General features: G+C 45.0%; 2 protein-coding genes and 1 non-coding gene across 3 annotated transcripts in view; 1 reads left to right on the top strand and 2 right to left on the bottom strand.

Moving 5' to 3' along the window:
- Positions 1-830: 830 nt before the first annotated feature.
- Positions 831-24172, bottom strand: LOC115203254 (importin-7-like). Its single transcript, XM_029767787.1, has 24 exons — positions 23970-24172; positions 20585-20666; positions 10156-10309; positions 9881-10039; positions 9582-9738; positions 9134-9223; positions 8840-8934; positions 8398-8482; positions 8007-8241; positions 7749-7825; positions 6741-6857; positions 6436-6525; positions 5550-5715; positions 5232-5392; positions 4900-5028; positions 4253-4319; positions 3958-4083; positions 3758-3855; positions 3563-3658; positions 3222-3442; positions 2883-3091; positions 2499-2705; positions 1992-2108; positions 831-1862 (listed from the first exon to the last, which is right to left on the bottom strand). The coding sequence occupies exons 1-24, from the start codon at positions 24051-24053 to the stop codon at positions 1762-1764; spliced, it is 3123 nt and encodes a 1040-aa protein (XP_029623647.1). The 5' UTR covers positions 24054-24172; the 3' UTR covers positions 831-1761.
- On the bottom strand, positions 7059-7236 carry LOC115204814 (small nucleolar RNA SNORA23). The gene has a single exon (XR_003880482.1). It is a non-coding gene; the product is annotated as a small nucleolar RNA SNORA23 (small nucleolar RNA).
- Positions 24173-24620: 448 nt separating the features above from the next.
- Positions 24621-25458, top strand: part of LOC115203253 (transmembrane protein 41B) — a 15883-nt gene continuing 15045 nt past the window's right edge. The window contains exon 1 of the mRNA XM_029767785.1: positions 24621-24854. Coding sequence (XP_029623645.1) covers positions 24752-24854 — 103 coding nt within the window. The 5' untranslated portion in view covers positions 24621-24751. The remainder of the gene's footprint in view (positions 24855-25458) is intronic.

Raw genomic sequence — 25458 nt, 5'->3', positions numbered from 1 at the left:
TGGTTCAAAGTCATTTCAATCATTGACTAGTGACCTCCCATAGCCATTAATTCTTCTCATTCTGCTTTTGGGGAATGTTCCATTCGCCATTCTGGATCACAATTGCGACCGCTTAACTTTTCACGTAAATTCAAGCGATTCACAATAAAATATTTAACCTTACCCATGTTATTATACGTCATATTAGTGCTGTTCGTTCAGCACAAGAAACAAATATAATTAAAAAAAAAACGTTTTCGAAGTTGGACACAGCCATTTTGGAACCGCAAAGCCTCATGGTAGCCTAGAGTCGAGCGAGGTAATGTGGCCAATGCAGTTGAATAAAACTACAGGGTATTTGTAATGCATTTTATATACATCGATATTAGCCAGCAGTGTCTGTTAAATGAAACTACCCAGATCCAGGAAAACGATATGCAGTTTGAAGCAAGTTTATGGCATCGTTCTTGTTCGTCTATATCGTGCTGCGCAGTATGCAGTCATATCACTATTGTAAAGTGGTTGTTCCACTGGATATCATAAGGTGAATGCACCAATTTGTAAGTCGCTCTGGATAAGAGCGTCTGCTAAATGACTTAAATGTAAATATCGGTCATTGATAATGTAGACACTAAAGCTCTGCTAGTGAGTGATCAACGCTAGCCAAGGAGGACATGACACCCTTCTAACCCGTAGTAGCAAATGAACTAGAATTATAATTGGCTGGCTGCATAGTTCTAAATAGATTACGTCACCTGATCTGACAGTATACAATTACCCAAAATAGGCTCCAAATCAAATGACTGAGTGCACAACTGTGTAGCTGTTAGTAAACAGTCAAATGCATGCAATCCAACTTAACTTTTTTTAATGTTGTGTATATAGATGGTTCATTCATACACCAACCAAATGCTTGAGACCTTCACGATCAAGTCCAATTGTACATGCTTCAATGAAGCATCCAATTGACTTTGTGCTCACAACACGTCTTGTATCCAAACTGAACACCAAGACCATTGTCTTTAAGGAATCTAGAATGTTTCCACTTTAGCAGCAAAGTGATGCCACTCATTATTCTACACGTAACCAAATACAGCGGTTTGTGTTTTAAATGGTCTTAATTGATTTAAAAATTGCAGTCTGATACAGAAGGCTAGGAGACCTGAACAATATGAAAGTGCTAGTCATTAATTTACAGAGATCAGGCATCACCATAGTGCCATGAAGTATCCAATATGCTACATATGAATACACTTGACACCTTACAAAATGCCTCTGGTTGTTTTAGCAAGGCTACTTAAAAATCAAGAACCTTGGCTTGTATATACATAACAAACATGAGAATTTGTTAATGCAGAAAATAACAAACAACACTACTGCCAGAGGTATGATCTTATCACGCACGGCCTTTTGGCCAAAACAGTGAAAATGATGAAACATTTAGTCCCATTATCAATTTCAAATTGTTAAGCCCTCCCGTTTTGTTTAAGAGGGAAGAAAAAAAAGTTCCCGTCCTAGTATCCTCCACATTGGATCCCAGAAAACAATGTTGTTTAGAGCTTCTTTTTTCTCTTGCTTCAAGCTCAAGTTCTTGGTTTGTTTTCCCAGCCATTTGTTGCATTTGGTTGCCTTCCCACTTCTTCTGGTGCTATTTCCAATTTGATAGTCAGATTGAAGAGTCAGTGAGAAGAACCAGTTCTGGAACCACTAGTTAAGGGAACAACACAAGCTTTTTTCACTTCACTACAATCAGTCAGAGTAATAAAAGGGAGAAGGGATGACTCAATTCATTCCTGGAGCGTTGCCACCAAAATTGAAATTAGTTGGCACCACTTCTGGCACTGTGAACTTGTATCCGCCATGCTTCTCGATCATTTTGGATTCTGGAATGAAGAAAATAGGGCAATTATACAACAGGCCAGACATGGTAAGTGTTTATTTCCTATGATATTAAAACAATTAAATAAAAATGAACAGCTGTCTTATTGTATGACGGGGATACATTTACTTACCATGTGCTGCCCGTCTCTGGTCTGCAAGTGTGCCAATGTCATGAAGGTGTTTTCCTTGTTCCTCATCAAGGGTTTGTGTGAGTGCCTGGTACCATGCTGGGTCACGGGTCTGGATATCTGAGTTGGAGAGAAACATAGTTAAGTTTCCCTCCGCTTTTATGTACGATTTACACTTAAGCAACATATTGCATTCATGTCTTCAATCCCGAGATCTCGTTTGTATTGTGTTTTTAAACCTTCTCAATGTCTTCAACTGAAGAACACGCTGCTGTGGGGAATTGAACCCAGAGACATAGAACGTGACCCTGATCCAGTGACCCGTTCCAAATCATTATCATTTCATCACTTAAGATCTTGTACTAATAATGCACTTCAAATAACATGCCTCTCAAATTTGTTTTGTAATATTATTGAGTGTAAACACGTATTCACTGTTTATGTCCAATTTGTGTCCTCAACTTGACGACCCATCACTAGCTTTGTGTGTCTGAAAGGTGGTCTCTTTACTCTGTAGTATGGCCTTGAAAATCTGGTATTCATCCACCAGGTTGTCTTCATCGTCTACAGCTGTCGTGTAGCCCTCCAGTGCAGTCTCCTCTGCGTCATCCTCATCCCAGTCCTCATCATCCCCATCCTCTCCTGCATGCTTGGCCAGCATCTCCAAGTACTCCTGGCCCTCCTCATCAATGTCATCCTCATCACTGCCCAGCTCGACTGAGGAAAGGCACAACGGATTCATTTATTACTGATCAATCTACTAACACAACTCAAACCATCTACCAATGAAGTGCCCCTTGCAGCTGTATCTTATTCTATTCAATATAGTAGGAAGATTAAATAAGGGAGTGACAATGGGACTTATGAGTTCAGAGGGTAGCACAAATGCCGTACCATTCTCCTCATCCTCCTCTCCATCTTCATCTTCACCCTCATCCTCATTCTCGTTCTCTGCTTGACAGGCGTAGGCCCTCTTGAGGCCGTTGAAGAGCAGGATGGCTGCGGGGAGCAGTTGGCCGGCCACCTGGTTGACAGCCTGAGGCCTCTGCTCCAAGTCAATAAGGGCACACAGGCCAAGCACACAGATCTTCCTATCGTGGAGCCTGGGGAATAACATTAAAAAATGTAACTTACAGTAAAAGAAAACTCTACTTGATATCAAACTATATGGGGGACCAGAGAAACCAGACGAGCTGTAAATATATTAAACATGAGCATCTTTCATGGTCTTACCCCAGGAAGCAGTCAACATCTTTGAGCCACTGGGAGATGAAGTGGTTGGTGATAGGCTCAGTGTTGTTTGGGAAGCGCAGGTTCTCCAGGGTGTTGAGCAGCAGAGGGGGGCTGTAGTACAGGGCTGCGATGGCCACTTGCAGACACATGGTCCTCAGCTCACTGGTCTTCACCTCCCTCGTCAGCCTCTCCAGCGCAGCCGCCACAAACAAGGGAACAACCTGCAGGAGCGGCAAAGAAAGTCTAAGGTGAATGTATAGTACAGTGCTTCTCAAAAGCAGTTACTTTGATTGAATACAGTCATAGCCATACAAGATTTAGTGTAGAAGCCAGACGCTTACCTGATCAATTCCACGCCCTTTGCACTGCAGAATAACCACCTCCAACAGCTTGGCTGCATGACACTCTGGATCCTCACCTGGATCACCAGTCAGAACCTGCATGGACAACAGATGATCAACTTGTTCACACCCAGCAAAAATACACACCACCAATATGTGTGAAAAAAATGGCATAGCGGCTATAAATTAGTGTACCTTCTTGCACATGCTGTAGATTATCTCCAGGTATTTAGTGTCAGACAGGAGAGTGTCTGTGTCAACTGTGACATAGTTGTGAAGGAGAGGCATCATGTCTGAAATAGAGTCACATTCCCCATTTAATATAGTGTGTGTCTATATAATAGTCAAATCACCATAACAGGCAGTTGAGACTCGCAGGTTGGTGAGCAGTATACCTGTGAAGTAGTCAAAGCCATCCTGCTGGAAGACCTCGAACACCAAGGGGAGGAGCTGCCACATCTGTGGGGACACCTGCTGGCAGGTCAGGCTGTGGGCCAGAGACAGGATCTCCTCGTAGAACTCTGAAAATCAACACACAGGCTGGGTGTCAGAGAGGTAAATATAGGACAACGCCCACAGAGTGAGTCAGTCACGTAAATGACTCTTGGCACCTCGCCCACCTGTACGTGTCAGAGAGGCAGGAGGACCCGGTTGGAATGTGGTGGGACAGGAAGAGCAAGGAAGACTTACCCAGGACGTGCTGCTGCAGGACAGTGCCAATCACCTGCAGACATATACCCTCCAGCTGCTGGGTGATCTAAAACAGAAACCCCATTCATTTAGTTAGAGCACTGGAACACACACACAGACAGAGATTCACCATAAACATACAAGTGGTGTTGCAAGAGTAGATTTGATCATTTCATTGTGCAAGTCATTTCCAGAAAACCTAATACCTGTAGGTAGGCACAATGATAAAAACGTCATAAGTCAACAGCTTTACTTTACACAGTCAACGACCATGAGTAGTATACCAAGAAGACATATCTAACTGTTTACCAACATTTGCTGGTTTGGCTGGTTCCAAGCTCCACAGTCCTGTGCGTCGGCGGATGTACGGGCAGAGAGCCACAGTGCTATTTCTAGAGGCATCAGCCTGCAAGGCACTTTGAAGAGAGAACAGCCAGAGAACAGTGTGTGTTTCCAGGAGCGGGTGGGCAGCTGGGAGTGTGTTGGCAGGCAGCACTATGAGCTGGGAGGGAAGCTGCTGTACTAAGTATATATGCCTTGTCCGAACCAGAATGGCCAATAGGGTAGGAGCCCATATCCGGTTTCTGTAGTGAGACAGCTTGATGTACAAGTAGACCCCCTGGACAGGACACCATGGCTGTACTCACCTCTTTGTGGTCCTCCACCACACTGAGCAGTGTGTCGATAGTGTTGAGGATGCCCATGGCTGTCACCGCCTTGTCGTCCCCTCCCTCCTCGTCAGGCCCCGTCTGGATGACCTGGTTGAAGGTCATCGCCTGAGTAGAGACGGGAATAACAGCCATAAGTGGGTTTCCCTGAGAGCAGGGTCTTTAAAACCAGACCAACATGGAACTAGGAGAGATGGTAATTGGACCTTATTTCCTCTCCATGGCTGACAAACAGAACTGTAAACTGATCAAAGGAAGGAGACTTCCTGTGCAGGGCCTTTTTAATCAGGCACTGAGCACACTCCCCTCACCAAGTGCTGTGTCATCTCCACGGCGATGGGCGTGACCTCTTCGCTGTACTCGCAGATCATCTTCTGGATGACGTTAGTGAGGTCATCGTTCTCGGTTTCACGCACAATGTGCAGGAGGGCCTGCATCACAGGCCGGATGAAGGGAGTGATATACTCTTTGGCTAGGAAAGAGGAAAAACATGACAGAGGAGCACTTAGTGATAATCAGCTATATCATTTTGATTCAAGAAGAACATAACTATTAATGTTATTCAGCAAAGAAAAAGATTCCATATACACCTATGGTGTGTTTGAGTCTGACAGTGTAGAGATAGCTACCTTTCTCCTGGTTGCTGATGAGGACCTGCAGGGCGATGGCTGCCTCCACTTTAACAGGCATCTCGTTGTCGTTGATCAGGCAGAGGCGGGTCAGCTCCAGAGCTGTCTGCAGGTTCTGGTCACTCTTAAACTTGACCTCACAGAAGTAATGCAGGACCCAACAGGCCTATGGGGAAACACCAGAGATGGTGGTTAACACAGTTAACCAGTGCAGGACAGTAAACAAACTGGCTATACTTTTGCAGAATTCTCCTAAATCTAGAATGTCTATCTAGAACCATCAACATGTGAAGAGTTGAAAAGCCACTGCAATGACAGAGGCAGAACTTTCAGAAAACACTGGCGTTTTACCAAATTATTGTCATTAATATTCTTGATACACTCAATCAAATGTATTTATAAAGCCCTTCTTACATCAGCTGATGTCAAAGTGCTGTACAGAAACCCAGCCCAAAACCCCAAACAGCAAGCAATGCAGGTGTAGAAGCACGGTGGCTATGAAAAACTCCCTAGAAAGGCCAGAACCTAGGAAGAAACCTAGAGAGGAACCAGGCTATGAGGGGTGGCCAGTCCTCTTCTGACTGTGCCGGGTGGAGATTATAACAGAACATGGCCAAGATGTTCAAATGTTCATAAATGACCAGCAGGGTCAAATAATAATAATCACAGTGGTTGTCGAGGGTGCAACAGGTCAGCACCTCAGGAGTAAATGTCAGTTGGCTTTTCATAGCCGATCATTCAGAATATCTCTACCGCTCCTGCTGTCTCCAGAGAATTGAAAACAGCAGGTCTGGGACAGGTAGCACATCCGGTGAACAGGTCACATGCTCTCCCCTTCTCCCCACTGGAGCCCTGGGCCAGAATGATCTGGCAACGTGACACTTACTCTGGCTCTCATATAGCCCAGCTCACTGCGGAACAGAGTGAAGACGTGGTTCTGCAGCATGAACTCCATCTGGTCTTTATAGACCTTTTTCTGTTTCCGGGGGAGAGAAGAAAATTACATTCTGGTTAACAAAAATGCATTTAATGTATTTGACTGCCACGTGGGATCCATAAAGTGAACTTAAGTGATAAAACAATTTGGCAAAATAGTTACACGCCGAGTCAGCTACCTCATCTGATGAGTACGTGGTCAGATCAAAGGTCAACTAGAAAAGAGGAGATAGCAGATGGTGTTGGGTTAATCACCTTGAGCAGGATTTCAGCCAGAGAGCCAATCATGTGCAGCGCTCCATCCTTCTTCCTGGGGTCAGAGGTGGGCTCAGTGAGGATCTGATAACAGAAGCCCATGGTCTTCTGAAGAACCTAGAGAATAAAGAAATGCATTCAGTCAAATGTGCTGCTACTCTGTGTATCCTGGCTAACTGCTTAACATTAACGTCAAGCACCTTTGATATGTCCCAAATGGCACCCTAATCCATGTATAGTGCACTACTTTTGACCAGGACCCATGGGGTAGTGCACTATGTAGGGAATAGGGTGCCATTTGAGATGCAAGCCAGGACAGTTTGTGGGAGAGTATGGAGGCTGGCCCGTGGTGAGGAGTCAGAGACGTCACAGGTCAGTACTATGATCTCCAGTGGCTCTATGGCTGCAGGTGTGGAGTGAGCACTGCCGCACAGACTGTAAGACACAGCCAGACGGCAGCACGTAACATGGACAGGCACCACACACCCCGTTCACCCACAGCCAAAACGGAATGGAACTACCTCCATGCTAAAACAACACCTACATTTAGAACAGAAAGAAAGCCGTAATACGTAACACATCTGACTAAGGAGCTACAGCAACTAAAGTAGTGCTTTCTTCCAGCTATGCTCCTGTGTTTTCCAGTGTTCTCCTGGCTCGACACGTCCAGACTGGTTCCAACAGCTCTGTACTGTTGTTGGAGCAACAGGGCGTTAATGAGATCCACAGCAGGACAGGACGGAGGAGTGGGCGAGACCATAAATAAGGGGAGGAGTGGGGCCAGTAGAGAGAGAAAAAATAAAACAGGCACGGGGCTGTGTGTCCCAAATAGCACCCTATTCCCAATATAGTGCACTACTTTTGACCAGGGCTCTGGGGGGGGAGATAAGTAGTGCACTATATAGGGAATAGGGTGCCATTTGGGATGAAACAGGATCACATCATGGCTGGCTGTTGACCCTGCCAGGACCAGGAGGACCCAGCTTTCACATCAGAACCACAACTCACTTCTTTCCTCTTGTTGCAGGAGGTGAAGAGCAGGGTCTGGGCGGCCGTGGTGGGAGAGATGAAATCCTCGAACACATCTGAGACAGGACAGAGAGTCAGCAGATCAGATGGTACATTGCATTGGTTTATTAGAATAGCTTTACACAGTTAAATCTTTGAACTGATCACTTCCAGGCAGTCTGATTCCAGGACATTCCTTCTGGATGACAAACACTACGGAATATTTCTCTGATTTCCAAAAACAAGAATGGTGCTTACCAAACTTCATGCGAATGTACTCGTATGGGTCCTCCTCCCACAACTCCTGGTCACTGTCCGTGTAGCACATGAGGGGGAAAACCACATCCTGAATGATGCCCTGGATATGTGGCTTCAGGTTCTTCCAGGTGACAGCGTGTGCGATTCCCTGGTTAATATAGTTGAGTGTCTGCTGGAGGACTCTGGGAGCCACGTATTGCTTCTCCTTGTACTGATATAAGACCTTCAGCAGCACCTACAGACAGGAAAATCAGTTACCTCTGGTTGAGATCAGACTTCCATGCAGACAGACACAGCTGAAAGGCAACCTTCTGTCCCTCAGTCAATCACAGAGTCATACATTACACATCTTTCAGCTCAGACAAAGCCAAGAGCGGCCTTAAGCTCTCACCTGTTGTGCTGCCACTGCGTATCCCTTGAGGAAGAGATCGGCAAACTCTGTGTACTCTTTGGTAGTGTTGCCTGGGCTGCCATACCTGAGAGGGGTTTAAAGATGCTTTCACAGGTTAATATACACTGAACCAAAAAATAAACACAACATATAAAGTGTTGGTCCCATGTTTCATGACCTGAAATTTAAGATCCCAGACATTTTCCATACGCACAAAAGGTTTCTCTCCAATTTTGTGCACACATTAGTTTACATCCCTGTTAGTGAGCATTTCTCCTTTGCCAAGATAATCCATCCACCAGACAGGTAATGCTAAGTGACATCATTAAGGGATTATCACTTTCACCTGGTCAGTCTCATGGAAAGAGCAGGTGTTCCTAATGTTTTGTACACTCAGTGTAGAATCAGTGACAGTGTGCTGGGGTGGGTTGAGTAGGCTTACCTCTCAAAGAGCCTGGCCAGGATGTGGAGGGCCCACTTTTTACACTTCCACCAGGGCAGCTCAGGTCTCTCGTCCTCATCCACCTGCAAGGTCTCCTGTGGGGCAGACGGGGAAGGAGGGGAGAAAGAGCGAATGAAGAAGAAAAAAAAAAGAAAAAAAATCAGCTTTCTTTCAACTAGCAGCAATAAAATAAAGCAAACAAACTACAGCTAATCTGTTTGGGAGCTACTTGATTTGCATAGTCAACCTATTTGTGCTCCCCTCCTTGCCCTACCACAGTAAATCTGCCCTCACCGGAGGCACGTCTCTGTCCACCACTGTCTTCAGGATCTCCATCCACTCCGTCAGGTTCTGTCGGTTGATCAGCTCCAGGGGGAGGTTATACTGTGGACAGAGAAAAGGAGAAACCCCGTCTATTCAATTCAAAAAGCTTTGTCGTCGTTCCAATGGACATACAGAAAACCCTAGACAGCAGTGCAGTCTGGAATGCTGAGGGGGGACAGGTCTAGCCCAGTGGCCCTGACATGGACCAGATGGTCCTCAGTCCTCCCCCTCCTACAGGACAACCATAATCGACCCATTTCCAAAGCCAGTATTATGGAAGGAGTAGCTAAATACCTGGACACTACAGCTATACATCCACATTTAGACAAGTACCCTACACTCCCTATACAATCAACACAGACTAATATATACACTTAACTTCTAAGAAGGTGAGAGTGAAGGATGTGGTCAATAGTACCTGGAAGAGGGCGTAGAGGATCTTGAAGATCTGTTTTTGCACCAGGACAGATTCACTGGAGGGGTCAGGGAGCAGCTGGATGAAGCGGTCCTTCAGCATGGGCATGAAGATCTGCATGGCCGCCACCAGAGGACTGCGCTCATCCGGCTTCTTGTACCTGTCAAACACACAATCAGAAACATCAGCCACCCGAAGACAAAGCAAACAGCTCTATAATACGGTCTCTGTCCCAAATGGCACTCCATTCCCTATAATGGTTGGGACACAAACATGGTCACTCTAAAACAAGGAGTCCTTACTCATAGTTTTTAACCAGCTGATAGAGGCAGAGCAGGATGCCCAGCCAACCGGCGCTGTTATCTGACTGCAGGTAGAAGCCAATCTTGTCCACGATGGCAGTCCACTTGCCGGGGTAGTCGTGTTTAATCATGTGGTGGATGCATGTCGTCAGCTGCACTCTGAAGGGTTAGAGAGGAGAAAGGTTGGAAGACGATCTTGTTGATCCGAGCTTCCTCTACCCCCCCCTCTGCTGGCGCTGTGCAGTGAGCTGAGCAGCCACAGGGCAGTCGGTTACCTGATGCGCTCGGGGGAGTGGATGATGGCCTCCACGATGTTGTCACGGATAAACTGCCTGTCCTCCTCTGGTATGTTATTGACAGGCGTCTCCGTGCTGGTGCCGTCCCCCTCGCTCCAGTGCTGGGTCACCATGTTCTTTAGGTATATCACCCCTGGGGAGGGGAGAGGGGGACAATCAACTGACTGAACATAAGACAGGCTTCATAGAGATCATATTAAAAATGGATTACATACAGTGCATTCGCAAAGTATTCAGACCCCATAACTTTTCCACATTGTTACGTAACAGCCTTATTACAAAATTGATTGAAAATGGTCCTCCCCCCTCAAAATACTCCATAATGACAAAATTAAATTAAAAAAAGCATAGACATTTTTGCAAATGTATTAAAAATAAACTGAAATATCACATTTACATTAGTATTCAGACCCTTTAACTCAGTACTTTGTTGATACACCTTTGGCAGCGATTACAGCCTCGAGTCTTATTTGGTATGACGCTACAAGCTTGGCACACCTGTATTTGGGGAGTTCTTCCATTCTTCTCTGCAGATCTTCTCAAGCTCTGTTAGGTTGGATGGGGAGTGTTGATGCACAGCTATTGTCAGGTCTCAAAGACATTGAGACTTGTCCCGAAGCCACTCCTCAGTTGTCGTCTCGGCTGTGTGCTTAGTTAGGGTCGTTGTCATGTTGGAAGGTGAACCTTGGCCCTAGTCTAAGGCCGTGAGCGCTCTGGAGCAGGTTATCATCAAGATCTCTGCTCTGTTCATCTTTCCCTCGATGCTGACTAGTCTCCCAGTACCTGCCGCTGAAAAACATCCCCAGAGCATGATGCTGCCACCACCATGCTTCAACGTAGGGATGGTATTGGCCAGGTGCTGAGCAGTGCCTGGTTTCCTTCAGACGTGAGTTCAATCTTGGTTTCATCAGACCAGAGAATCTTGTTTCTCATGGTTTGAGAGTCCTTTAGGTGCCTTTGGTCAAACACCAAGCGGGCAGCCTTTTACTGAGGATTGACTTCCGTCTGGTCACTCTACCATAAAGGCCTGATTGTTGGAGTGCTGCAGAGATGGTTGTCCTTCTGGAAGGTTCTCCCATCTCCCCAGAGGAAGTCCAAAGGTGTGGCAGAGTGACCATCGGGTTCTTGGTCACCTCCCTGACCAAGGCCCTTCAACCCCCGACTGCTCAGTTTGGCCGTCTGCCAGCTCTAGGACGAGTCTTGGTGGTTCCAAACTTCTTCATTTTTAAGAATGGAGGCCACTGTGTTCTTGGGGACCTTCAATGCTGCAGAAATGTTTTGGTACTCTTCCTCAGATCTGTGCCTCGACACAATCGTGTCTTGGAGCTCTACGGACAATTCCTTCGACTTCATGGCTTGGTTTTTGCTCTGACATGCACTGTCAACTGTGGGACCTTATATAGATAGACAGGTGTGTGCCTTTCCAAATCATATCTAATAAATTGAATTTACCACAGGTTGACTCTAATCAAGTTGTAGAAACATCAAGGATGATAAATGGAAACAGGATGTACCTGAGCCAATTTCGAGTCTAGTTGCTAAGGGTCTGAATACTTATGTAAATAAGATTTTTTTTTTCTTCATATAATTGCATACATAAAAAAAAATTCTCGCTTTGTCATTGTGTGTATATTGATGAGGAAATGTTTTTATTTAATGCATTTTACAATAAGGCTGTAACGTAACAAAACGTGGAAACGGGAGCAGTCTGACTACTTCCGAATGCACAATATATACTGCTCAAAAAAATAAAGGGAACACTTAAACAACACATTCTAGATCTGAATGAAATAAATAATATTATTAAATACTTTTTTCTTTACATAGTTGAATGTGCTCACAACAAAATCACAAAAATAATCAATGGAAATCCAATTTATCAACCCATGGAAGTCTGGATTTGGAGTCACACTCAAAATTAAAGTGGAAAACCACACTACAGGCTGATCCAACTTTGATGTAATGTCCTTAAAACAAGTCAAAATGAAGCTCAGTAGTGTGTGTGGCCTCCACATGCCTGTATGACCTCCCTACAACGCCTGGGCATGCTCCTGATGAGGTGGCAGATGGTCTCCTGAGGGATCTCCTCCCAGACCTGGACTAAAGCATCTGCCAACTCCTGGACAGTCTGTGGTGCAACGTGGCGTTGGTGGATGGAGCGAGACATGATGTCCCAGATGTGCTCAATTGGATTCAGGTCTGGGGAACAGGCGGGCCAGTCTATAGCATCAATGCCTTCCTCTTGCAGGAACTGCTGACGCACTCCAGCCACATGAGGTCTAGCATTGTCTTGCATTAGGAGGAACCCAGGGCCAACCGCACCAGCATATGGTCTCACAAGGGGTCTGAGGATCTCATCTCGGTACCTAATGGCAGTCAGGCTACCTCTGGCGAGCACATGGAGGGCTGTGCGGCCCCCCAAAGAAATGCCACCCCACACCATGACTGACCCACCGCCAAACCGGTCATGCTGGAGGATGTTGCAGGCAGCAGAACGTTCTCCACGGTGTCTCCAGACTCTGTCACGTCTGTCACATGTGCTCAGTGTGAACCTGCTTTCATCTGTGAAGAGCACAGGGCACCAGTGGCGAATTTGCCAATCTTGGTGTTCTCTGGCAAATGCCAAACGTCCTGCACGGTGTTGGGCTGTAAGCACAACCCCCACCTGTGGACGTCGGGCCCTCATACCACCCTCATGGAGTCTGTTTCTGACCGTTTGAGCAGACACATGCACATTTGTGGCCTGCTGGAGGTCATTTTGCAGGGCTCTGGCAGTGCTTCTCCTGCTCCTCCTTGCACAATGGCGGAGGTAGCGGTCCTGCTGCTGGGTTGTTGCCCTCCTACGGCCTCCTCCACGTCTCCTGATGTACTGGCCTGTCTCCTGGTAGAGCCTCCATGCTCTGGACACTACGCTGACAGACACAGCAAACCTTCTTGCCACAGCTCGCATTGATGTGCCATCCTGGATGAGCTGCACTACCTGAGCCACTTGTGTGGGTTGTAGACTCTGTCTCATCCTACCACTAGTGTGAAAGCACCGCCAGCATTCAAAAGTGACCAAAACATCAGCCAGGAAGCATAGGAACTGAGAAGTGGTCTGTGGTCACCACCTGCAGAACCACTCCTTTATTGGGGGTGTCTTGCTAATTGCCTATATTTTCCACCTGTTGTCTATTTCATTTGTACAACAGCATGTGAAATTTATTGTCAGTGTTGCTTCCTAAGTGGACAGTTTGATTTCACAGAAGTGTGATTGACTTGGAGTTACATTGTGTTGTTTAAGTGTTCCCTTTATATTTTTGAGCAGTGTATAATTCTATGGCAGGATTAATGTACAGCTGGTATTCCACCCACTTTGATTTAATTAATGCAAATCAAATGATATTGAAGTAAAATCTGCTTTGATCATGGGGTTTAAATTTAACCCTTCCAATTCCTATGGAATTGCAGCTGGTTAAAGTGGCACAATATTCTCCACATCTCTTTAAATCACTTAATATCAGGGAGATCTCTAAATTGTTAGAGTGAGTCAGTGTTACATTGGGCGGTGTGAAAGAGTCCATCAGCCTAGATAGCAGCAGCAGATCTCATGACCAGCACATTCACTGTGACTCCTCTCATGTTTTCAGGCTGAGAGGGAGTCGCAGTCAGCCGGGAGAGTAAGAGGAGTGCTTTTAGGCCCCTTTAAGAGCCCACACCTCTCCTCTCAGTCCCAACACACTAGCATGGCCCTGTTCATTAGCACTCCCCATCCAAACAAGGAGTAACTCAAATATTCATCCTTCCTCTGCCCCTGAAATTACAGCTCACATCTCTGCCTCCATCTTCAACTGATAAAATCAGAGCAGAGCAGCAGAAAGAGGCCTAATTCCTTGAGTGAGTCATAGAACAGAGGTGTAAAAGTGTAATTTAGTTAGGGGTTTGCAATGGTTCCCCCTCTCGTGTTGTAGCTCAGACAGTGAGTCTGAATTTGGAGTACGGGTGTGAATTGTTCTACAGAGCCACAATGGAGCGTCTGAGGTCAGTGGCTCGCAGACAGGCCGAGGCGGTTGACAGGGGCCGAGGGACGGGCCGGGCGGTGGATGGGGAGGGGGGGAGGCCGGGCGGTGGATGGGGAGGCCGGGCGGTGGATGGGGGGGGAACAGGCCGGGCGGTGGATGGGGGGGGAACAGGCCGGGCGGTGGATGGGGGGGGAACAGGCCGGGCGGTGGATGGGGAGGGGGGGGGGAACAGGCCAGGCAGTGGATGGGGGGGGAACAGGCCAGGCGGTGGATGGGGAGGGGGGGGGGGGGGGAACAGGCCAGGCGGTGGATGGGGAGGGGGGGGGGGGAACAGGCCAGGCGGTGGATGGGGGGGGGGGGGGGGGGGGGAACAGGCCAGGCGGTGGATGGGGGGGGGGGGGGGAACAGGCCAGGCGGTGGATGGGGAGGGGGGGGGGGGAACAGGCCAGGCGGTGGATGGGGAGGGGGGGGGGGAACAGGCCAGGCGGTGGATGGGGAGGGGGGGGGGGAACAGGCCAGGCGGTGGATAAGGGGGCAGGCCAGGCGGTGGATAAGGGGGCAGGCCAGGCGGTGGATAAGGGGGCAGGCCAGGCGGTGGATAAGGGGGCAGGCCAGGCGGTGGATAAGGGGGCAGGCCAGGCGGTGGATAAGGGGGCAGGCCAGGCGGTGGATAAGGGGGCAGGCCAGGCGGTGGATAAGTGGGCAGGCCAGGCGGTGGATAAGTGGGCAGGCCAGGCGGTGGATAAGTGGGCAGGCCAGGCGGTGGATAAGGGGTCAGACAGACTGCAGACACATGTGACCGCTGTGCTGCTGGCTGGGAAGTCATAATCCTGCCAGTCAGTGCTGACACAACGAGACCATCACAACCACCCTACTGTATTCCCCTCCCCAACCCATTAATGTCCCCATCTTCCCAGTCCAACACTCAACATCCCCCTAGCCCACACAATGAGGCAGGGAATAGATGATTCCTGAAATTGCAAATAATGCAATTGCCTATAATATCAGTGTGACAGGTTTTAAAAAACAAACCATGGCGGGGATCACGTGACCCTTGAACGAGATGGCCGCATGAACTAAGAGCTCCACACAAGTAGTTTCCAATTCCTAATCTTACCTCCACTTCAAGTTTAAAATCATTTAGCTTTAGTCAAAAAGTCATTGTGGCTACAAAAGGCGATGTTGCAGGTGACATTTTTACCCGGACATTAGCGGCGAAAAAGCATCCAAGAAGCAGCTAGCTTCATTAGCCAAGAAGCTAGAGGACCCGTTCCCCCCCAAAGCCCAACGAATGCCAACCTCGCACTCTTGTCGAAGACATCCTTTCTGAGCTGAGATCCCAACATTAAATTAGATGCCATTAACTCTCAGCTCAGTGCGATAGGGGGCAAGGTGACAATCCTGGAAAATGCTTTGCCTGACATCAACAACAAGATAAGCATCAACGCTGGGCGCCTGGACGAGGCAGAGGGGCGAATACTATCCATGGAAAACTTACTGAGACGCCATGGAAACAACAGCATATGCTAAAAAGAAAATGGAGCATCTGGAAGAGAAAACAGAGGACCTGGAAAACAGGGGGCGAAGGAATAATTGTGTTCTATTAAATCTGGGTGAAAAAGAAGAGGGAAACATGCCACTGATCCGCTTCCTGCAAGACAAACTTCCCGAGTGGCTCCACCTGTCCACCGACAGGCCCATAGAACTCGAGAGAGCTCACCGAGCACTGAGGCCCCCACCAGCAGCCAGACAACCACCGTGTCCAATCACCATACGCTTCCTGAGATGCACCGACAAGGAACGAGTCCTACAGGCGGTGAAAATCAACACCATCACAGTGGGAAATGCCAAACTCACTTTACACCAGGACCTGTCAACTGGAATACGCCGAAAGTGGCGAGAGTTTGACAAGGTGAAGAAATACTCCATTGACCGAGGCATCTTTAGAGGATTCAAATACCCAAACGAGCTCAGGATTCTTCACCAAGGAGCCCTGCGACACTTCAATACTCCCGAAGAGGCAAAACGTTTTTTGAAAGACAATCCTGGTCAATGAGAAATGGACCAATGACTAAATGCGAATACTGTTATTACTAAAGGAGGTAAGACAACATATAGCCGCCATCCAAAGACCCACCCGCCCCGCTAAATGTCATTATAGCCGTCTAATCTATATCTATTTTCCTTTAGCTGAGAGGGATAGGCTATATAGCCTAACCTAGGCCTACTAACGTTTCAGCCTACTTTTATTTCCCTTTTTTTGTGCTATTATTACTTGTGGTTCCCTATGTCCCTTGGGGGAGGTAAATGTAGGCTGGGCTATTGATTTTATTTTCTCCCTCTTTTAATGTAGCCTGGACGGGGGCTACGTTGTCATTTACTCAACGCGGGGCGGACAGGATGAGGGTTTCTTTGCTGGGGAGACGTTGTGCATTGCTAACGGTTCCCGGTTTGTTGTTTTTTCGGAACACAGAATTGAGACTGAGCGGGGGTGGGTGTAATAGATCCAACGGGATATGTCCAGTTGTTTGGGAACTCGGCTGGGATGTTCAGAGATTGTTATTTTATGTACACCATTTATTTTCCTTTTATGTGAACGCAGCTGTAACTATTATCCACCTTTACCCAGAGATGACTTGCACTAAAGTTCGATTACTGTTCGATGACGATGACTAGTACCTTAAATCTATTGACATGGAACTGCCATGGTCTAGGTCATGCAATAAAAGGGAAAAAGATACTATGTGCTCTAAAAAAGGAAAAAGCAGACATCGCGCTATTACAAGAGACACACCTCTGTGATGCTGAACATGCCAAACTCCGCAGAGCTTGGGTGGGACAGGTGTATTTCTCATCTTTCAAATCAAACAGTAGAGGTACAGCCATACCTATCCATAAGAATGTTCCATTCATAATTGACAAAAACATATCTGATCCAGACGGGAGATTTATTTTGATATCTGGGTCACTGTATGGGCAACCAATTACTATCTTAAACATATACGCCCCTAACACAGATACTCCTGCTTTCATGTCAAAAATTATAACCCTGTTCAATGAGCATTGTGTTTCCTTTGGCGTGGTGGCCGGAGATTTTAATTGTACCCTCATCCCAACCTTAGACAAATCTTCTCAAGTCCCCACCACAAATCCTAGATCTGCAAAGATGTTGAACTCTCTTACTAAAGAGATGGGACTGATAGATATCTGGAGAGAGACTAATAGCTCATCTATGGACTATACATACTAGTCTAATGTCCATAACACCTACTCCCGTATAGATTACATTTTTATCCCAAAGAGTTTAATAAATTCAGCCACGTGTACAATCGGAACCCATAGCACATTCACATGACACCTTTGTCCACCTCTGCTTTGACCTCTGCAAAAACATTCTGAGGTCAAAGAGCTGGAAATTCAACATCTCTATGTTATCAAACGAAGCGTCCCATACATTGGTAACTACATGGATAGACAACTACACACAAGACAACAAAGATTCTCCTGTTTCTCCGGCCACAATGTGGGACGCTGCTAAAGCCACACTAAGAGGTCATCTAATTGCATATGCTTCCTCTAAGAAAAAAGCAACGGAAGCACACAGGCTAGATCTTGAGAGGGAGCTGGAACGCTGTGAAAAAGTACATAAACAATCCCCAGACAGCACCTCCTGGAGTCAACTTAAAAAGCAGCCAAAGCCAAACTGAATTTGGAATATACTCGGGAGATAAAAAAATAGTTTTCTTTACTAAACAGAAATACCATGAGTATAGCAATAGGCTGAGTAGATTGCTTGCTTACCAATTTAAAAAAAGAGAGCAGTCGGAGCATACAATCATGGCTATCGGAACAGCAGAGGAGGTGGTCACATATGACCCAAAAAAGATACATTTTACTTTCCATGATTTTTACTGCAAACTATACACCTCTGAAAGAAAACATACAGAGGCAGATCTCAACTCCCCCTTCACTCCTGAGGAGGTCCTGGAGGGAATTACCTCCATGCCACCTTATAAATCCCCAGGCCCAGATGGATTCCCCAGAGAGTTCTACAAAGCTTTTTGTCATTCCCTAATTTTCTTCCAAGAGGTTTAGAACTCAGTTGAATGAATTTGAAACCCTTGTCACAGCACAATCCATTAAAGGCTAAATATCTTATATCTATAGACTCCTTTCTGAGAAAGGAGGCTCCTCCTTAACCCTTTGAAAAGAATCTGGGAAAAGGACCTTGGTCTGACTATCAGTGATGAGTTATGGGCGGAGGTTTGCGACAGGGTATACTGCTCTTCTACTAATGTAAAAATGAAAGAATCTAATTACAAATTTTTGTACAAATTTTATTACACTCCAATGAGACTCCATAGAATGAAAACAGACATTTCTCCTAACTGTAAAAGATGTACCTCTGAAAGTGGAACCTATATGCATGCATTTGAGCTGTAGAGAGATTGCCAGATCTTGGCAATCTATACATACTGTTGCACAGAAAATACTAGATGTAGTTTGATATGACCCCGTGTATCCATCTTCTTAATGCCCAACAGGACTTTGTTCTTGATCCTGACAGAGAAAATTTGCTGATGACTATTACATACTTTGCTAAGAAATGTATTCTTCTATTGTGGGCCTCTAATACCTCTCCTACATTTAAAATGTGGATTGACCAGATTGTTGACTTTCTCCCTCTTGAAAAGCTCACTTTTACCTCCGCAAGAGACAGCCCAAGTTTGATAGACTCTGGTCTCCACTACATTTCAAATTGGACAGAGTGAATGGGGTGATTAGGGAAATGAGCAATACATGTTGTGTAAGGTGAGGTAAAATCTAAAAACTAATTATTTGCTCGTCGTCTCAGCTAAGGCTGGAAATAGCTAATAAGAACCTTGATAGTGCTGCTGCAAGTTATATATATTTATTTTTTAATAATTATTCTTTGTGTGTATATATATATATATATATATATATCTTTTTTATTTTATTATTATTTATTTTTATATATTATTATTATTTTTTAAGTCTGTCACATCTGTGAATGTGGAATGTGTTTTGTTGGTTGATTGAAAAACTAGAAAACGTAATAAAACTTTCAAATTGAAAAAAATAAATAAAAAAAACATGGCAAAAAAAAATGCTATTATTATCTGTCATAAGCAGGCAGGCATTTGCCCTCAATAGGAGAGGGACCTGGGTCTGATCTCACTGCCTTTATGGGAATCCCAGACATTTGCCTGCTAGCTACGGAATCGCTTAGCTCCTCCCTTTGTGTCAGATTACAGCAAATGAGCCTCATTACCGCGGCACTTGTGGCCAAAACACAGAGTGTGAAGTTCCTGTGGCTCTCCTGGGGAGAGGTGCCAAGCCAATGTTTAAGCATCTGTTCACCAATGGCATGCCAGATATGATCTACCCGTGCCACCATTGCAGCTGCATTAACTTAATGCAATCGGTCTGAATCGGAGTCAGGTGCAGCAGGGCTCTATGGCAGGCCAAATAGCACAGTCACAAGAAGGCTTTAATTTCTGCTCAACACACCAGTTCCTGGAGAGGTTAGCTTAGAAATGTCCAGGTCATCTGTTTGACAAGAGGCACACAGATTAGCACCCAATGCATAAGACAGGATGGGCTGCTGCCACATTAGACTTTTCTCCAGGCTGTCATATTACTATTGTGTTGTTGAAGCAAACTACAATGTAGAAGAACTGACAAAGTTGCAAGATAGAAGTTAGGACATGATGCTATTGGTGAGCACAATTGAATACGCTAGTGTGGAGTCTAGCAGCAGGTTGAAAATGACAGGCTCTGTCTGGCAGCCACCTGAGGACTACACACATTTTAAATGTAATAAAAGTCAATGAGCTACTGATCAAGAGCAGATCGTCCTACCATATAATTGCACATCATTACCAGAGGCATGTGTGATACATGGACAGGCTACCAACGGCCCCTCACACGGAGCATCTCAAACATGTGGAATGTTATTTTATAACAAAGGCAGCTGTATCAATGACTAGACACTGTCCAGGCCGAGCAACTATAGATTTCACTAGAGCCCCCTAGCAGACTAAAAGAAGTGTGTAATCTCAATGCCATAGGACAGGATAAAATAAGCTGCAAAGGTAGCATCATATACAACAAAAACACATTTTTCCCCTTTATATCATGTGTGTATCTTGGTGAACAAATGCACAAGTTCATGGGAAACTGGTCAGTCTTCACAATATGACTGGTGTCATCAGTGTGGGAGCTGTGGCCGTCAGGACAGGGGTCATCTTTGAGAAAGCGTGCTCAGTTCATTTGAGCTACAGTTGTAGATACTCTTCTCACCTTTCAGTTCTGGTGAATTTCCATCTGCAAGAGAGCCCAGAACCCCACCCCATCATAATAAATACCCATCCTCTGAAACTCACCTGCTTGTCTGACGGGCAAATCTAACTGATCAGACATGGTGACTTGCAGCAGAGCGGACACAAAATTCACCTGGGTGTGACCCTGTAAATTAAAGCAGGAAAGGATGCATGAATATCAAACACTGCTGTGTATTTGACCTATATATCAGCAAAACAGTGTATAACAAACATCTTCAGCCATTTGACTCCTTGCTTGTCCCCAGTCCACCTGGTTATGCTGCTGCTCCAGTTTCAACTGTTCTGCCTGTGGCTATGGAACCCTGACCTGTTCACCGGACATGCTACCTTGTCCTGGACCTGCTGCTTCCAACGCTCTCTACCAAACCTGCTGTCTCTAACTCTGAATGACCAGCTATGAAAAGCCTACTGACATTTACTCCTGAGGTGCTGACCTGTTACACCCCGTACAACCACTGATTATTATTATTATTATTATTATTTGACCCTGCTGGTCATCTATGAACATTTGAACATCTTGGCCATGTACTGTTATAATTTCCACCCGGCACAGCCAGAAGAGGACTGGCCACCCCTCAGAGCCTGGTTCCTCTAGGTTTCTTCCTAGGGAGTTTTTCCTAGCCACCGTGCTTCTACATCTGCATTAGAGGTTGTCCGATTAATCAGCATGGCCGATTTCAAGTTATAACAATTGGTAATCGGCATGTTTAGACGCCGATTATGGACGATTACATTGCACTCCACAAGGAGACTGCGTGGCAGGCTGACCACCTGTTACGCGAGTGCAGCAAGGCGCCAAGGTAAGTTGCTAGCTAGCATTAAACATATCTTATAAAAAAACAATGAATCTTAACATAATCACTAGTTAACTACAAATGGTTGATGATATTACTAGTTTAGCTTGTCCTGCGTTGCATATAATCAATGCGGTGGTTGTTAATTTATCATCGAATCACAGCCTACTTCACCAAATGGGTGACGATTTAACAAGCGCATTCGTAAAAAAGCACGGTCGTACCAATGTACCTAACCATAAACATCAATGCCTTTCTTAAAATCAATGCACAAATATATATATTTTTAAACCTGCATATTTAGTTAAAGAAATTCATGTTAGCAGGCAATATTAACTATGGAAACTTCTCGTGCATTCTGTGCAAGCAGAGTCAGGGTATATGCAGCAGTTTGGGCTGCCTGGCTCGTTGCGAACTGTGTGAAGACCATTTCTTCCTAACAAAGACTAAATAATTTGCCAGAATTTGACATAATTATGACATAACATTGAAGGTTGTGCAATGTAACAGCAATATTTATAGGGATGCCACCCGTTCGATAAAATACGGAACGGTTCCGTATTTCACTGAAAGAATAAACGTTTTGTTTTTTAAATGTTAGTTTCCGGATTTGACCATATTAATGACCTAAGGCTCATATTTCCTTGTGTTTTATGTGGATTAAGATATCCAGTATATACATGAGTGCAGCATACTTTTTACATTATCATTGACCACATAAAAGTTTTAACTAGGCAAGTCAGTTAAGAACAAATTCTTATTTTCAATGACGGCCTAGGAACAGTGGGTTAACTGCCTTGTTCATGGGCAGAACGACAGATTTTTACCTTGTCAGCTCAGGGATTTGGGAATGGAAATGTGTCTCAATGCTTTGGCCCCCCACATATCCGTATATCACTTGCTATATTAAATGAATACTGTTCAGGCTTAACTGCTCCAGATGAGTCGAACCTAAGCAAGGAAAAATAGCCTCCTACCCGGTAGATAATGCACTCAGACCTCTCCCTGGATACCACACAACATGACTCAGATCTAACAATCCAACTGCACATTCTTGTTCTGTGGATTGAAATCCTGCGCATTGTATATTCTGTTGTCACGAAAAACAAAACGACCTCAGATTGTTGAGTGGAGAAGTTAATGTACAGTTGTGGCCAAAAGTTTTGAGAAAGACAAATTCATTTTTACTAAGTCTACTGCCTCAGTTTGTATGATAGCAATTGGCATATACTCCAGAATGAGTATATGCTAGGCCTACTCTTATCAAACTAAAGTTAGCTAATAATACGTTCGAGCTGATGACACAATATGGACATATCACAGAAACAACAACTGACTTAAAGTTCACCTAAACCCCAGTTACATGACAACACCGTACATATATTGTTCTAAGGATAGCATTGCCGATAACTGACCAGACTATATTTGACACTTGCCCAATAGACTTCCTCCTAATAGTTAGCGAGCGAAACATGGCTAACTATGTGACCATTAAATAATTCACGCTGTCAGTATGTGTTAGATAACTATGGCACGTCTACATTTGACATATAAAGTCGACATCTAGACAATGATAATAGGCCATGTTGCACATAACCTTACAAATTAAATAGCCAGCTAACATTAGCCAAAGAATCTGCCCACGCTGACAGCTCATCGAATGACTCAATGTAACGTTAATTGATGTAACGCTAGCCGCAAAACGTTGCTAACGTAGCGCTAGCCAGCGAACATTCACTCTTCCCTTTGGCTTTCACAATGAGGTACAAACAAAACGTTTGTCCCGTTACTAAATGCGTAGCAAATTAACTAGCGTTCGATAAATCAAACCTACTTTGCTAGTTAGCAAATATTAGTTAGCTTGCTAGTTAGCTACGTTCATGGAAATAATTTCACATTAGCTCCTCTCACATTAGACGTACATTTATAAATATACTCAAGTTTTAATCATCAAACTACTTTCCTAACTAACGTTACACCTGTCAGTTCGTCCGATTGGTGACATGTTGGCTGGCCAACTAGTTTAGGTAACTATATAAAATCAACGGGCTAGCTAGTTAGCATTACTGCCTGTGCAGGGCAATGTCAGCGGTACAAAAAAATACACCTGACACGTGATTCACTTAGCCAACTTGCAAACAGATTTTCGAACTTTCAGCAAACGCTAGCTACGTTCGTATACTGTATCGCATGATTTAGTTAGTTTAGGCCAAACTTGTATAAATAATGGCAAAGTGTGTCTTTCCAACGATTCAAACATGATACATCAGCTAGGCCAAAAGCAAGCATTGTCCAACAAGGCTTTTTACTGCGTAGCTAGCAGCTAATTATCAAGGAAGCTAATGCTAACTTCCCGCACGTTTTTAAAGAACCAGCTGCGGGTATACGGGGTGGATTCGCTTGGAGTTGCCAATCTTGACGTTAAAATATAATTTGAAACTTTGACATAACACCCATAACGTCAAAAGTCTGATATGTATTGACCGAAGCATATGTCGAACAGAGAATATTCGATCTGTCAAAGTTCTGGACTGATTCTGGTCTCCCATAGCCACAAGCTAGGAGGACTCCATTCCATCTTTGATGTGTGACACAACAGAAGAGGCCCGATTAGCACCATCACAAGTCTTTACCTCGTTCAGCTGCCTCTCCGCGGCCTCACGCAAGTTTGGGTCCATGGTACCCCGAAGGGCCTCGATCAATACGTTAGGATCCATAGCTAAATCTGGTACGGCTCGGATTCAGTATTTATGTGGTCTATGAATTCCCAGTCAATGCGCACATGGACGCACCGCTCTTCAGTTACCGGCGCGAAAGGAAGAAGTGAATGAAGTACCCGGATAGATCAGCGCCAAATTTCTCCAACACGAACATCCGCTTCGAACTATTGCACTCTAGGAGTTGTAGTTCTACATGTGTGATCTCGCTCTCACACTGTCTTACGGTCAGTAAATAAAGACACTGCTGGTAATGAGAACAAACTATTATGAAAATGGAAAGCATGTCATTGCAGTTGGCTTGTCGATTTGAAGTTTTCAGAACCATCTTTCATGATGATTTGGATGACATAACATCTGAGAACAACCAACATCTAGATGTTGTACTCAAAACCTAGTCACATAAATGAAAGCTACTAATGTTACTGCTACTGTAAAAACGACAATAATATACTATGTAAACACTAAACACTAAACTCTGTGCTGCTGTAGCATTGTTTTGGAAATACAAGGAGGTGCCCCATAGGGGCACTGTGGGGAAAATGTATAGAAACAAACTCACAAGGTTGTGGGAATGTGTCAATTTGCTGGTCGCCGGTTGGTAAAGCGGTTTCTTGTCTCTTACTTTCAATTTTGACAGAAGCCCGGTGTATTATACCCAGGTCGGTGTAGCTAGATCGATAATTTAATAAGCGGACATGGCCAAGAAACGAAGAGAAAGACGAGAGGCCGATAGTGTTTCGTTAGTAACGTTACACGAAGAACCGAAGACAAAATGTAACGAGGCACAAACCCTCAAAGGTATGTATAGTTAACGTTCGATTGCTAACGACGTTGCTATCCCGGCTAACTGGCTAGTATAGCTAGCTAATTTACTTGTGTTATTCTAATTGATTAGCTAACGTTAAGATACATTACTGTTTTATGATGTGGTAAACGTCTTGTTAAATAATGTTGCCAGCCGGTTTAACCAGCCAGATTATTGTGAAATGCGGATATGCTGTTGTCAGTCAGCGTTAGCTAACTAACGTTAACAGCTGATTATCAAGATTCAGAAGTTGCTTGCTTTCAAGGCTGGTGGTATGATGGAGTTGAAGCACAGACAAAATGGGTTAGTTACCAGTATCTTTGGTTGAAATTCACATGATCAGGTTAGTAACGTAGTAGGTTGCTATCTATCCAGCCACGGTCAGCCACTGTCAGGGACCATACCCAGTTTGACGTTAAGTTACTAATGTTAATCAATGACAGAACCACTTGGATGAAGTCAGGAAAATATTAGGCTAACCATGTAATGCTATTATATAGATGGAGCAACACAATTATCATAACAGCATGTTACACAATACACACATTATTTATACATTTTGTTTAACCTTTTAAAATAAACATATAAGCTTGGATT

The sequence above is a fragment of the Salmo trutta genome, chromosome 12 (genome assembly GCF_901001165.1).
Source record: "Salmo trutta chromosome 12, fSalTru1.1, whole genome shotgun sequence".
Lineage (NCBI taxonomy): Eukaryota > Metazoa > Chordata > Actinopteri > Salmoniformes > Salmonidae > Salmo > Salmo trutta.
The sequence above is the reverse complement of the archived record's forward strand: the minus strand, read 5'-3'. Positions and strand labels throughout refer to the sequence as shown.